Source organism: Rhagoletis pomonella, unplaced genomic scaffold (assembly GCF_013731165.1).
Source record: "Rhagoletis pomonella isolate Grant_MI unplaced genomic scaffold, Rhpom_1.0 Rhpom_scaffold_00002, whole genome shotgun sequence".
In the NCBI taxonomy this organism is placed as follows: domain Eukaryota; kingdom Metazoa; phylum Arthropoda; class Insecta; order Diptera; family Tephritidae; genus Rhagoletis; species Rhagoletis pomonella.
In genome coordinates, this window is record NW_023458556.1 from 93,351,712 (window position 1) to 93,366,362 (window position 14,651).

The 14,651-nt window shown below is 36.0% G+C and overlaps 1 protein-coding gene across 1 annotated transcript in view; it reads right to left on the bottom strand.

Moving 5' to 3' along the window:
• LOC118734191 (dmX-like protein 2) overlaps positions 1–14,651 on the bottom strand; it is a 311,485-nt gene that overhangs the window by 234,255 nt on the left and 62,579 nt on the right. Inside the window, exon 2 of the mRNA XM_036463914.1 lies at positions 8,705–10,795. Coding sequence (XP_036319807.1) covers positions 8,705–10,780 — 2,076 coding nt within the window. The 5' untranslated portion in view covers positions 10,781–10,795. The remainder of the gene's footprint in view (positions 1–8,704; positions 10,796–14,651) is intronic.

The following is a 14,651-nucleotide window of genomic DNA, read 5'->3' on the forward strand; positions in this document are numbered from 1 at the left end:
TTGACTCTACTACTACTTTTCTACGACCCATTGATACCGCAATCGCTTCAAATAATAAAATTTGTCTGTTTATTAAATTTTTTGGTTGCAGCAGAAACAATTTTTTTTTTTTGATATTTTTTTTGATAAACACATAATGTTAACATTATCGATGTAAAAAACAAAACGATTTTTTTTTTTGATAAACACATAATGTTAACATTATCGATGTAAAAAACGATTTTGTATCTTCGTTTATTGATAAAATTAACGTTAATGTGCAGCCCTGGTATCAACTCACGTCGAACGCACGTTTAGTACATTCAAAACTTTTGTTCGCGAAAATCTAATGAAAATGCTGCCAGAAAACTTCAAATGCATCTTGTGGTTCAAAGTTAATACAACTATAGAGATTAAAGTGTGTTGTGAGTTAAAAACTCGAAAGAAGAAAATAATCCAAGATTCAAAGTAGAAATTTTTCATATAATGAAACCAGTTAATAGTTTTTCTTTTTACTTGTTAACATTGCCGTGCATTTCTAAAATACATGTATTTTTAATATTTTTCGGGTTTTGTCTTTTTTTGGTGCCTTCTTTTGCCTTTTCAGCGATTTCTAGTGCCTTTTCCTGCCTATTTCGCTGTTTTATTTTGCCTTTTTTAGCCTATTATATTATTTTATTTTGCCTTTTTTATAGACTTTTAGGTCCTAAAAATTCGTTCCCTGGTTATAAGCTTATGCTAAATTTCGTTTATTTCATGACAACACTTTTTACTTCAAAGAAAGATATGTATGTGCGTAGGCATATAATTGACAAAGCGATAAAAACAAACTAAGAGATACAGTTGTGGTCAAAATAAGAACAGCAAAATTTAAAATGATGCTGTTGGCTACTTATTTTTATTTATTTATTGTTAATTATCTTCTTTTTGTTAGTTATGGCCTTATAACACCTGTATTCAACAATTTTTATTGAGCTTGAGGCCGTTTTGGAAAAGCAACAATAATTTGAAGAAATGGTAGAAGTGATAGATATTTCGGAAATCACCACATTTCCTCATCAGACTTCTTTCGATCCAACGACCCCAGCTGACTTAGCCCGTTGCCTACGCACCGTACTAAGTTCGCCTTAAATCTTGTTGCTTTTTTCCAATTTTTCATTTGTTAAGCCAACTACAATCAAGCGCTATTTAAGCTTGAGCATGTGGTTGTTGGTTTTTGTTACTAATTCTATTTTTAGAATGTTTAACCTTTTTTTTAGGTGTGCTCGTCCTTAAGTTATTTGTTTTTGTTATTTATGGCCTTATAAAAATTATATTCAACAATTTTTATTGAGATTGAGGCCGTTTTTAATGAAAAACTATTGTGGAAAAGCAACAATAGTTTGAAAAAATTGTAGAAGTGATAGCTATTTCGGAAATGACCACATTTCCTCATCAGACTTCTTTCAGTGGGATTCGATCCAACGACCCTAGCTGACTCAGCCAGCTGCCCACGCACTGTGCTAAGTTCGCCTTAATTCTTGTTGCCTTTTTCCACTTTTTCATTCCTTCAGTCCTCTGGAAAAAATCCTGACTACCTGGTAAAAAAACAACAAAGGCAGATTTACTAAAGCTTATGCCCTAATATAGTAGGGAGTATAATAATAGCAATTATTTGAAAAAATGGTAGAAGTGATAGCTATTTCGGAAATCACCACATTTCCGCATCAGACTTCTTACAGTGGGATTCGATCCAACGACAGCTGACTCAGCCAGTTGCCTACGCACTGTGCTAAGTTCGCCTAAGTTCGGCCGAAACCGAACCGAGCTTTTTAGAGTAAAAATTACATAAGAAATTATATACCGCAAAATAATGAATTAAAAGTATTTCTGAAATTTCGAAAATTATCCGGTCGATTTCACACTGCAAAATATTAGTCTTTTATTTTAATTGTAAGAGCCCGCGCATCGGCCGCCAAGTGGCCCACAGCACACTAGTCGAATAAGACCAATTCTTGTTAAAAATTCTGGGTTCAGCAAAAAGGTTTGGTGCATATTATTAGATAGTGAATCCGTTAACGCAAAAGATATAGTCAAATATCATTTCTCGCAGCCCTTTAGCTTATCGCTAATCTGAAAGTTATCTTTTTTCAATAAAATTTTAATTGTTCTCCTGATAATTGCATTGGCCTATAGTCAAAAGGTATAGAGAACAGCATTAAGGTTAGGTCGCTGGTTCCAAATTTTCTAATCTTTTTTAACATAAGCAAATTTTTGCAAATTTAGGAACAATTTCGGTATTTCTAATAGAAAAGCCTTTATTTTCCATCATCGTGGAAAAATTTTGTTTATGAAAATGAGTATGGAAACACTGAACAGGCACAATATCTAGAAACACTAATTAGTTTGCTTATGTTTATCCATACAATATAAAAATTGCAAATATAGGAATATAACAAAAAATACTTACTATTACAATACGGTCAAATGCCTTTTATTTTCCCCCATACAAAATCGACCCAGCCTAACGAGCAAGTTTAAATATATTTTTGAAATCGATATTCGCTCTTTCAATTGCAGTCACACTTTGCAATTTTTATTTCTGAAATTGATTTCCGAAATGTGACAGAAAGTTCTTTCTGGCGGTGAACACGTGAAAATAAATTTTCTTTCTCATTTGACATCGAATTACAAAGCAATTTTGAAAATTTAATTCGCCAAAAGTTGAATCGGGCATTAAAACTTCGGGAAGAAATAGAATTAAAAGAACGACAAGAAATAAAACGTTGCTATAAAAAGCAATATAATCAAATTACAGAAACGCTACAGAAACACTTGAATTAAAAAAATTAAAAACTTTATACATGTAAAAATTTTCTTTACAACTTTTCGGCCAAATTACTCGGCATATAGTAATACCTAATGTAACCAACCGTACTTCTTTCGGAAGTACAGTACTTCTTTTTTAGCTCTTGTACTTCGTACTTCGAAGTACAGTTAAATGTACTTCTTTGCAATATTTTGTACTTCAAGTCCTGTAGTTCTCCGATTTTTGGGCGATCGTAACATGGCTTGGGCGATGAATTCGTTCAAACCATTAAAGTCGCTGGGGACCGATTGCATCATACTTGCGAACTACGTGAGGATCGGGTATATCCCCAAGGCTTGGAGGGTAGTCACTGTTGCGTTCATCCCGAAGGCCGGAAAATGCTCTCATGCTTCTCCTAGGGATTTTAGGCCTATCAGTCTGTCTTCGCTTTTGCTAAAACCGCTAGAGAGATGGATAGACCTGTACGTAAGAAATGCGATTCCTCGTGACTATCTTTCAAGAGCTCAACATGCTTATTGCAAGGTCGGTGAATACCTCCCTTCACACATTGCTCGATATCGAGGGAGCCTTCAACAATGTCACTCCAGAGGCGATAGTCAAGTCTATTCATAATCCAAACTAATAAGGCTTATCTACAGCTTACTTTGTGACAGAACTGTCGCGGCGGAGTGGGGGAGCGCCTGCACTCAGTGCAGATACAATAGGGGCACTCCGAAAGGTGGCGTTCTCACTCCCCTGCTCTGCGTTGCGGTTGTAAACGACCTTCTAGAGGAACTGAAAAAAGTGGGATGTCGGGTGATCGCCTATGTAGATTATCTGGATCTTTTGGTTATGGGACTATTTATATATACCTTTTTTTTCTGCCTCAAGGTTACCTGATGCAGTTAACTAGGTGGGCGATCAAGAGCGGCCTCGCAGTAAATCTCAGAAAAACGGAAATGGTCTTGTTTACCACTAAGTACAAGATACTCGTTGTGGCCCTTCCTTCGAGTGGGGTTGTTCGTCTGCGGCTCTCAGACAGAGTCCAGGATCCTGGATAGGAAGCTGTCGTGGAAGACTAACATTGAGGAAAGGGTAAAAAAGGCGTCGGTTGTATCGTACTGCTGTAGGGGAGCTATCGGTAGAAGGTAATTGATTAGCTCTATGGAACCAGATTTAAGCTTATCTTGTTTCACGGAGCCCTTGTCTGGTGGAACCAGCTAGAGAAAGCTACAATTGTAAATCGGGAATTAGTGGAGCATTTGGAACCACACCTATACTGGCGCTTAACGTCACGTTGAACACGGCGCCTGAGGATATTGAAGAAAGAATTGTAGCAGCATGAACTGCTATTAGGGTAAGGGAAACCGGGTGGTAACACTGGATTTCTGGCGGGTTTTGACTTCGACCTGAACACATAGATTACAGCGCCTCCGAAATGCTTCCCAGAAGCTCTCTCTACCTATATTCCCTTAAGAGAGGACTGGGTAGGGCGGGGTTACTAAGGCTCCGGACTTCTGCAGTGTCTTTCAGGTGGAAATGGCTGCCATCAATGAAGCGGTAGACTCACTGCTAAAGGGTGTGATGGTGCGTTAGAAATCGGTAAAGGAATATCAGACTTCTTTATCCATCGCGTCAGGGTACTTCTTAGGTACTTCTTTTAGTTTAGGTACGGGGTCACAGAGACATCGCAGAAAACTGCGTGGCTGATGACCTGGCGGTGGAAAGGCACCCTTAAAACGATATCCCCAGATAAGGAGCATGACTAACATGCATACTTCGTACTCGCTATAATGAAATCGCATTATCTATTAAATACATAATAAAATGGACAAAAGAAAGCGATGTTGGTTTTTGTGACATAAAAGGGGAAAAGAAGACGTTTCTCCGCTACAGAAAGTGTTTTTACAAGGCACTTTAAAATACTTTTTGTAGCGCTAGTAACGAGTGACCCATCGTTACCCCTTAAAGGTGCCGAATACCACGTTACCTCTCAAGAGCTAGTGATGGGGTTCTGACAGGCCATTGTGCGATTGATATTCACTCGGTAAAACTAGGAATTTCAACTGATTCCTTTTGTATCAGCTGTCAAGAGGAATAAGAAGTGGAATCATCTCTACACATTCTTTTAGACTGTCCAACCTTCGCGAGGCTAAGATGGAAGAATTTTTGTTCGCTCTTCTGAACTAACACTGAGCTCTCAGGGATCAAAATTAGCCGCATTCGAAATTTGGTAATCGGCTCGCGGTGTTAACCTAAGAGCGCGTTCACACAGAAAGTCGAGCGGCGCCGAGCGAAGCAAGGCGGAACAAAGCGAAGCTGCTGGTGTTCACACTGAACGAAGCGAAGCGGAGCTTTTCTCATGGACCCGGCAGCAAAGATACCACAAAACTTACCATCAATGAAAGGTGGCAAAAATATTTGCTCAATTTTATTCAAAATATCAGTTGTAGAATTCGTTTTTATTTGAATAGTTTTCTTTTTTGTTTGCAGATGCGTCATGAAAATGAAAAATTAAATAGAAAATTCAAATACAAAAACTTCTTAGCTTTCAGCTTATGAAAAATCTTGCTGTATGAACCATGATACAAACAAGTAAGAAAGTCTAAGTTCAGGCGGAGCCGAACATTAAATACCCGGCGCAAGTATTAAATAGATGGTAAGCCGGGGTGTATCAATTTTGAGTAAATTAGCGTCCTTAAATTTCGAAATATTGCAGTTTCAAGCATTTCTAAAATTTACCGTTATATGAAAAGCGGCTGTAATTTCAGTCCGATTTCAATAATTTTCAACATTTTGCTTTTATGTGGCAAGCACAATAACCATACCGAGTTTGGTACAAATTGGTGGAACGGTTACCGAGATACATATATGTGATCATAAGTGGGCGGTGCCAGGCCCATTTTTCAAAATTTTACCATAACCGTATTTCTTGGAAAAGAATTGTTGCAAGCATCAATTTTGAATAAATTAGCTTTAATATTTACTGATTTATCGAAGATTTTGTATTTCTCTTAATTACCGTTATATGGGATGTGGGCGTGGTTATTGTCCGATTTTTTAATTTTTCGGCCAGTTAGTATGCTGTATCAAGGCCAACAACTGTGTCAAGTTTGGAAGAAATTGGTGAAGCGGTTACCAAGATATACACATGTAACCACAAGTGGGCGTGGCTACACCAATTTTCCAAAAATTTATAATATTCTTATTTTTCGTCTAAAATGTATTGTAAATATCAATTTTGAGTTAATAATCTTCAGTAGTTACTAAAATATCGCAGTTTTCGTATTTCTGGAAATTACCGTTATATGGGAAGTGGGCGTGGTTACTGTCCGATTTCGCCCATACCAACCTACCTTGGATTAACGGAAACCTACATACCAAATTTCGTTGAGATATCTCAATTTTTGCTCGAGTTATCGTGTACACGGACGGACGGACAGACAGACATGGCTTAATCGATTTCTGTATTCGTTCTGAGCATTTATGTATACATTTGTCTATATTTATCTCCATTCGTTTTGGCTGTTACAAACAACCGTTATGTGAACAAAGTTAATATACCCTTGTGCACAAGTGCGCTCGGGTACAAAAATGTGAACATACGCCTGCGATCAAAGGATTAAAATTTGATTTAAAATAAAAATTTAAAATTTTTGAACACTAAATTGTTAATAAATTCGGTGTGAAATATGCACTTTTTTGTAAAAAATACCGTGTAGCCGGAGTTGGGCAGATTAGGGAAACTTTTCTAAGCGCGGCCGAAGGCCTCCAACGCGGAGAGGTATTCTGCGCGTAAGTCCTTTGATTGCCGTAACCCGAGCTTACATTTTCTAGCAAAATGCTAAGTTTACCCCATTTTCAAATTGGTGCCGAGCGGTCAGAGAGGTGACGGGTGACTTGCCTTAAAGTTTGGACCGTTCTCTTTCTAATCGGTGGAGACATCAATTTTTTTCACAAACGCTCCAATATTGAACAGTAAACTATATTTAAGGGATCCGCAAGCCACCATAAAAGTCGTATTATGAAATTTCACACCGTTAAAAAAGAATTTTTGTTGTGGTTTCAAGTCCTCTAAACATTTGTTTAGCCGTTCAAAACTTTACGACACACGACAATAGGACGCTTACGACACCTTGTGAACCATCTAAATATGTATTAAATTCACACCGAAATGTGTATATCAGAAACAATTATCTTCAGTATAGAAAACCGTAAAGGTCCTGGCTAGATACATTGTAAAATAATCAGATGTCAAAAAGACACAAAAAAGTTTGAAAAACCCTACATATACATATGTATATGTTCACTAAAATTTAATTAACCTAAATGGGAAGTGGTAATCGTATTTAGTGTAAAATTTAAACATTTTTAAGATACGATTTTTATTACTTTTAAACAGTTAATGTTATTAAAACTATTTTATACATAATCCCAAATTTATGGTATAAAATCCCCTCTACCAAAAAACTTAAATTGGGTAACGCCACTTCGAATTTTTAACAATTGAGCAATTGTCAAAAATCTGATTTTTAATCAAAAAGTTGTATATTGAAACTACCTTCTTTTTTGTATCATGGCTACAGCAATTAGAAAGCTTCACTTTGCTCGGAACGGCTTCGCTTGGCTCGGCTCCGCGTTCTGTGTGAACGTACCCTAACCCAACTCAACCTGTACTTCTTTGAGCTATAAAATAGTTGGTCACATTAGTAATACCGTCTTATATAGAAGTAAAATGATAACTTTGACTGCAAGTCGTCACGGGTTGCCGTAGTTCGAATTGGATAAAATTGTATTCGAATAGTTTTTAAGACAGAACCAATAAAATGGGGCGGTATGCGTTAAAAAGGATAACTTTGGTTTTTTGGGACAGTCTAATATACATACATAAATTCAAGACCGTATTTTTTGGTTAAATTGCTTAACTTCGACAATTTTTATGCAATTGCATTAGGTCAATTTAAAGGTCTATAAATACTCTTTTCAAAACATATTCGGTTTTTAAAATCGGATGAACAAGAGTCAAGCTGTTAATAAATAAGTGCATCAGGTACGAACATAACGGTTGTTTTGAAATAAAAAAATGGAGGGTTCAGGAACTATTCGGAAAGTATTTTCATGTTGTACTCGACCATAGCTACAACATAAACTAGGTTTTGTTTCGGGTATATTTCATGACTTTTTTGTAGCACCGTGTAATAGATTATCGCTAACACATATGTGGTGTGCGCCTTGATGTTGTCACACAAAGGGGAAGGACCTACAGTTTTATGCCGACTCCGAACGGCGATTGTATGTTTATGAAAAGCTGTTTTTCATAGCATAAATACACTCAGAGGTTTGCCACTGCCCGCCGGGCACGACCGCTGTTAAGAAAAAGCCTTTTTACAACGCTTTTATTTTCTTTTTTTATTTTGCGATGTTCCTTTAACCAGACCCGGCGGAGTGGTAGCGCGCACTGGCGTGGAGGCATGGAAAATGAAAACATCTGATGAGGCGGCTGTTGGAGTTTTCGATAGAAAGATTCTGCAAAAGATTTACGAGCTTTTACGTGTTGACATGGCGAATACCGCAGACGCTTTAACGATGAGCTGTATGAGTTTTACAACGATATAGACATAGTGTAGCGAATTAGAATTCAGCAGATACGCTGGCTGTGTCATGTCGTTCTAATTGACCGAAGCGGTCCAGGTTTGAAAGTATTAAACACGGGCCGCGATGCTCGTAACAGAGAAAAGATAATGCCTCCTCTGCGTTGGAAAGACCAGTTGGCGAAGGACTTGGCTTCACTTGGCATTTCCAATTGTCGTCAGTTGGCAAAGAAGAGAAACGACTGGCGGACTGTTTTGGATTCGGCCAAAATCGCTAAGGCGGTTACAGCGTCGATTTCATTAGATATTTTAAAATTATCGTTACTAAAGTATATTTAATACTTACATTAAGTGTAGGGTCTGATATTTGTGCAGAAGTCTCCAAATTAACGACATCGTAATTGCAGTAATTGCAAAGTTGTTTTAATGCGTCTACTTCCTTTTCTAGCCAGATGTATAGTTGATATCGCAACTGGCCGCCATCAACTTCGAAACCAGTTGCTAAAGTCGACAATTCCTCCATCAAAATTTTTAAACATGCTACAAATTTTAGTTGCTGTGCCATAATATCTATTTTTACATCTTTTGCAGTTTCTATCGGAACTTTTTCCGCTGTATCTCGAGTAACTGTTTCGGTTTTAGTTTGTGACGTACTTCCGCCATCTTCTTGTACGCCACAATCATCCCATTTTATTTCGAATGGTTCTTCGTTCACAGATGAAACCGGAGCACCCCAATCAAAATTTGCAGCTGAATCAACCACTGGTTCCCCCCAGTCAATTATACCAGAAGTTATTTGATCTACTTTTTGAATAGGGGCGGAAGCTTCTTCAAAAATACTGTTTGCGTCCATAATTTTCATTGGCAACTTATTCAAAACTTCCAAGGCTAAAGCTGGACATCCTGCTTTAAAGTGTGCATGCGCAGTTGTAAAATAAAGTTGTCTTTCAATGGGTGTTATTGAGTCTTCAAGTTGCAGTTGTTTATCATTTGATTTTGATATTTGACTCTCTCCAGAATAGCTAAATCCCGACAGCACAACGTTTGCACATTTCTTCTCCTGTGCAGATAAAGCTAAGCTCTGTCGTACTAGTAAAGGATGTGTACGTAAATATATGTAGAAGTTGAAAACATTAGGATTTGTTGAGGAGTTTTCTGGTTTTAACATATCTTCTTCTTTGAAAGCAGTATGGTTCATGCCAACGCCGTTTAGTAATAATGTATGCAAGCTTTCTTGATACCTCTTTAAGATCCAGTAAGTTATTGATCGAAGGAAAGGATCTGGGTGAGCTTTACTGACATCAAACGAACTGTTTTCATCCCGAAGTCCGAGAATATGTTCGGAGAGTAAGCTACGGTAAGTTGATTTATTCGAAATTTCAATGTCATCTTCAAAGAGTCTTGCTATTACTAAAGCGAGTTGAAAATCCTCTAATTTATTTATGCAGACCTCTATGGCATCGTTTAAAGAATTTGCAAGAAGGAAAAATGCAACTGCATGTTCAAAGCGTTGTTTTCCGAGCAGAACAAATGCGTTCTTAAGCGCTGCTTTTCTCCATCGATCTTCGGAGAAATTATTTGAAAAAAAAGCGGTCATCTTTTCATCTCGCTTAGATCGGAAAAGTCCCCATACTATTGACTTCTTTTTCATAGCTAAATAAAATATCGCCGCATCTAACGGATCTTGCTTTAATTGGTATGCGCTTTTAGCTAGTTTTTCCACGCAACAACGCAAGCTGTTTATATTTTTTAACCAATATCCCACACCCAGATCTTTCAGTGTTGCCCATCGTAAATCTCCTTTTGAATATGATGGAATGAGATTTAAAAGCTCTTCTTCACTTTCAGAGTGAAAAGCCCATACTATATTTGATGTTCCAATGCCTTGCTTCTGAAATTGGGCTCTCTGATTTAATGGCAAACAGCGCAAGAGGTAAGTAAAATGTTTCATAGCGAGTAAAAATCGTAGACCGCAATCATCCAATGATTCTGACATTGCATTGCCAGAAACATCTTTGCATACGCTTTTTCCATGATCGGAGGCGAATTTCTCGTTAAAATCGCTGTTGAAGTTTGCTACAGTATCAGCCAGGGCTAACAAATGCATTTGATCTAACGACGACAAGCCAGGCAAATGAGTGTGGGTGAGAAGGCGCGACAATAGTTGGCCCTGACGTGAACCAAAATGTGCTATACTCAGTTTCTCTGGCATGGACAATTTTCTCTCGAATTTGCATTGATCGTCCTCGTTTTCAAGAAGATCATCTAAATTATCTTCCGATTTGTTCATTTCGAAAAGTTCATTGTAATCTTTACTTTTTTCTAGAATATTCATGCCTTGTCCTGGTAATTCATTATCAGCATTCAACAGCACCCAAAGAGGTAAAGGAGGTATGGATGTAATTTCAGTATAATCAAGCATCAGCTCTTCTGGGACCTGAAATAAGTAAAAGGTAATGTTATGTGGATGTTCTAAAAGCGTAGCGAGAAAAAATCCATTAAATCAATCTGAAGTTATCACTAAATTACGAATTTTTGAAAAAAGTATTTTAATATATTACTGTGATAAAATTATAAATTCGGGTAGATATTGTCCTGAAATTTTACCCTTATAGCACGGTGCAGCGAACAAAGGTGGCGCCGTCAGTGATACCGCTACTTTGGTTTTGCCGATTTTAACAATTGTGGTAACTTGTAAATAAACCTTTGATTACAAATCAGCGAAAGAGAAATTTGAACTATAAGTGAAAAATCAGTTTAAATTGTGTTAATTTGCAATTTTTGAGTGATTTTTGAGTTGAAGACTGCGTAAAAACTAATACCATGAAGTGCTGTGTGTCAAATTGCGACAGCCCCCAAGACGCAAGAAGCGTAGGTGTAAGTGTAGCGCTGGGACGAATCGCTGCATTTTGTGTACATAGGGCACGGCAATGCCGTTCCCGAAATGTTTCTCTATTATTATATTAACAGCATTTCCTCACAATGATTTTGTTTCTGCCCCACGCAGCCTCCATTAGCAAGTTAACTAATCAATCCCGCAGAGATGCTGCTGCAGTTTTCTGCAACAGCCTTAATTGCAAAGCAATGGAGTGCACTAAAACGTTTGCTGAAGCAGCCTAAATTGCAAAGCAATGGAGTGCACTAAAATGTTCACTGGTCTCTAATGGATTAGGTGAAAAATGCAATATTTTCGCATTTAGCAAAATTAAAACACGTTTTTCGCTGTAAAGTGAACTGCTTTGGCAGTTCAACTCGTTCTTCTTTTCGCTCTATTCTTTGTTTACTTGTGGTACACAAATGTCAACGCCCAGGACGGCGCAATCTTGTATTCTATCATTCTTGCCCTTATAGAGTATTTCCTCGTACAAAAATATTTTAGTGAAATTTTTATAAATAACACTGTACGGCAAAATCAACTTTTTTTCTAGGTATTGGACCAAACCAAATTGTTTTAAGAGATTGAGTCATAGGTAAAACAGTGATTTCTCCGTTTTTCGAAGTTAGCCTCCGATATCGAGAGAGCCTTCGAAGTTCGCAATAGGACCTTTGGTAAAAAATTATATTTAATTATTGCATGTAAATAACTAAAAACCTAAAAAGATAGACGTAGTTCTCGTTTTGCTCTTATTTAAATGCTATATAACTTTTTTTTTTCCAGGTGCTATAAGGGGTCAAAGTTCAGGTCTTCGAAAAATTAAATTCCTAATATTGCAAACAATTTTGAACTGATTTTTAAAAAATTTATATCGTTGTAAAGATGATTAAACCCGCTTTCCTTCGATATGCATATTTGTATACTTCGCATATAAAATTTTTAGAAAAACACATTTAAATGAAAAAAAAGATATTTTAAATAAAAAAATTACTAACAGTTTTTTTAAAAATTGGTATCGTGTTAAGGATGATTAAGTCCCCTTTCTTCTGACATGCATATTTGCATACTCCGTATATAAAAATTAGAGAAAAAAAAACCTATAAAGGAAAAAATACCTTTTTATAAAAAAAATGTTATACAAAAAAATTACTAACCGACTTTGAAAAGGTTGGTATCGTTGTAAAGGCAATTAAACCCCCTTTCTTTTGATATGCATATTTGTATACTTCGTATATAAGAATAAAAAAACACATTTAAAGGAAAAGATACCTTTTTTTATAAAGAAAATATTTGAGACAAAAAATACTAACCGATTTTTAAAAAATTGGTATCGCTGTAAAGGCGACCACCCCCCCCTTTCTTCTGAAATGCATATTTGCATACTTCGTAAATAAAAATTTTAAGAAAAACACATTTAAATGACAAAACACCGTTTTTTATACAAAAAAAAAATATTTTAAACAAGAAAATTACCAACCGATTTTTAAACAATTGGTACCGTTGTAAAGGCGATCAAATTCCTTTCTTCTGATATGCATATTTGTATACTTCGTATATAAGAATTTGAGAAAAACACTTAAAAGGAAAAAATGCCAATTTTTTCTTATAAAAAATATTTTAACCAAAAAAATTAATAATTAGTAATACAATTGAATACTTTATTTAAATAAAACAGAAAATCACCTTTAATTTTTATATATAACCTGTAATGTAAAAAACAGGGAACAAAAATAACTGTTATCTCGAATTTACAAATTGAAAACGTTGCCCGAATTCTGAAATTTAACGAAAACGTTGTTTCATAAAAGTTATTAGATGAGAAATATGTTTTCCGTTGCCGATAATAGTTATTTCCCAACGTTTATTTTTTACGTTGCCTGATAACTATTATGCAATAGAAATATTTTTTCCGTTGCCAGTCTATACTATCTTCTATACTAATTCTATAGTCAATTTTTTTTGTAACAGGTAAGCTCGCCAACGGCTGATACGATTTTGATGATATTTTGTGTATAAATAGCTTTCAGCAACCACCATGTTTTAGGCCAAAAAATTTTACTTTTTTTCCGGTAGGTGGACCAGGGACCGATTTATTCGAAAAAAATCTTATTATTGTCCGACTTGCTTGAAATTTGGTATAAAGGTATCTTTTTGCCTAGATTAGCATACAGGATCCCTTTTTCCGGGAAGTGGACCAGGGACCGATCTATTGGAAAAAATCGTATTTATGGTTCGATTTGCTTAAAATTTTGGTACGTAGGTAGCTTTTTGCATAGATTAGGATATAGGATCCTTTTTTCCGGGAAGTGGACCAGGGACCGATCTATTCGAAAAAATCATATTTATGGTCCGATTTGCTCAAAATTTGGTACGTAGGTAGCTTTATGCCTAAATTACCATATAGAATCCTTTTTTCCGGGAAGTGGACCAGGGACCGATCTATTAAAAAAAAATCGTATTTATGGCCCGATTCGCTTAAAATTTGGTTTGTAGGTAGCTTTTTTCCTGGATTATCATATAGGATCCTTTTTTCCGGGAAGTGGACCAGGGACCAATCTATTGGTTAGGGCCTTTGTGAATTACGATATTTACATCTTCGGTACGTGTAAATTTCAATGTAGCTTTTCAAACAGGCGGCAACCCTCCTTCATGCAGTTTCGAAAACCCCTGTCAAAACTATTTCGGTTTATACTCATCATGAAGTAATTCATTTAACTTATAAATTAATTTTAAGCTAGATTTTTAACAGGTGACAACCCCTGTAATTTGACACCTCACTTTTGAAAATCGAAGGAACGGTGCAGATCTGATGGCATTCAAATTATATACTTATATAGACTGGCAACGGAAAAAATATTTCTATTGCATAATAGTTATCAGTAACGTAAAAAAACGTTGGGCAGTAAGTGCTATCAGGCAACGTAAAAAATAAGCGTTGGGAAATAACTCTTATTGGCAACGTAAAAAATAAACGTTGGGGAGTAACTGTTATCAGGCAACGTAAAAAATAAACGTTGGGAAATAACTCTTATGGACAACGTAAAAAATAAGCGTTGGGCAGTAACTGTTATGAGGCAACGTAAAAAATAAACGTTGGGAAATAACTCTTATCGGCAACGGAAAGAATATTTCTCATCTAATAACTGTTATAGATCAACGTTTTTGCGATAAAACTTATAACTGTTATGTCCCTGGTAAAAAATCAAAAGCCATGGTGTTTTTACATTTTTATATGCCTTAGACTTCTGTTACATATAATTTTGCTTTATTTTTAATAGGGCTGTTGGTGAACAAGAACGAACTAATGCTTAAAACATTAATAATTATTTGTTTTATTTAAATACGGTATTCTAATTAGTAATTTTTCTGTAAAATTTTTTTATAAGAAAAAATTGGTTTTTTTCCTTTTAAGTTTTTT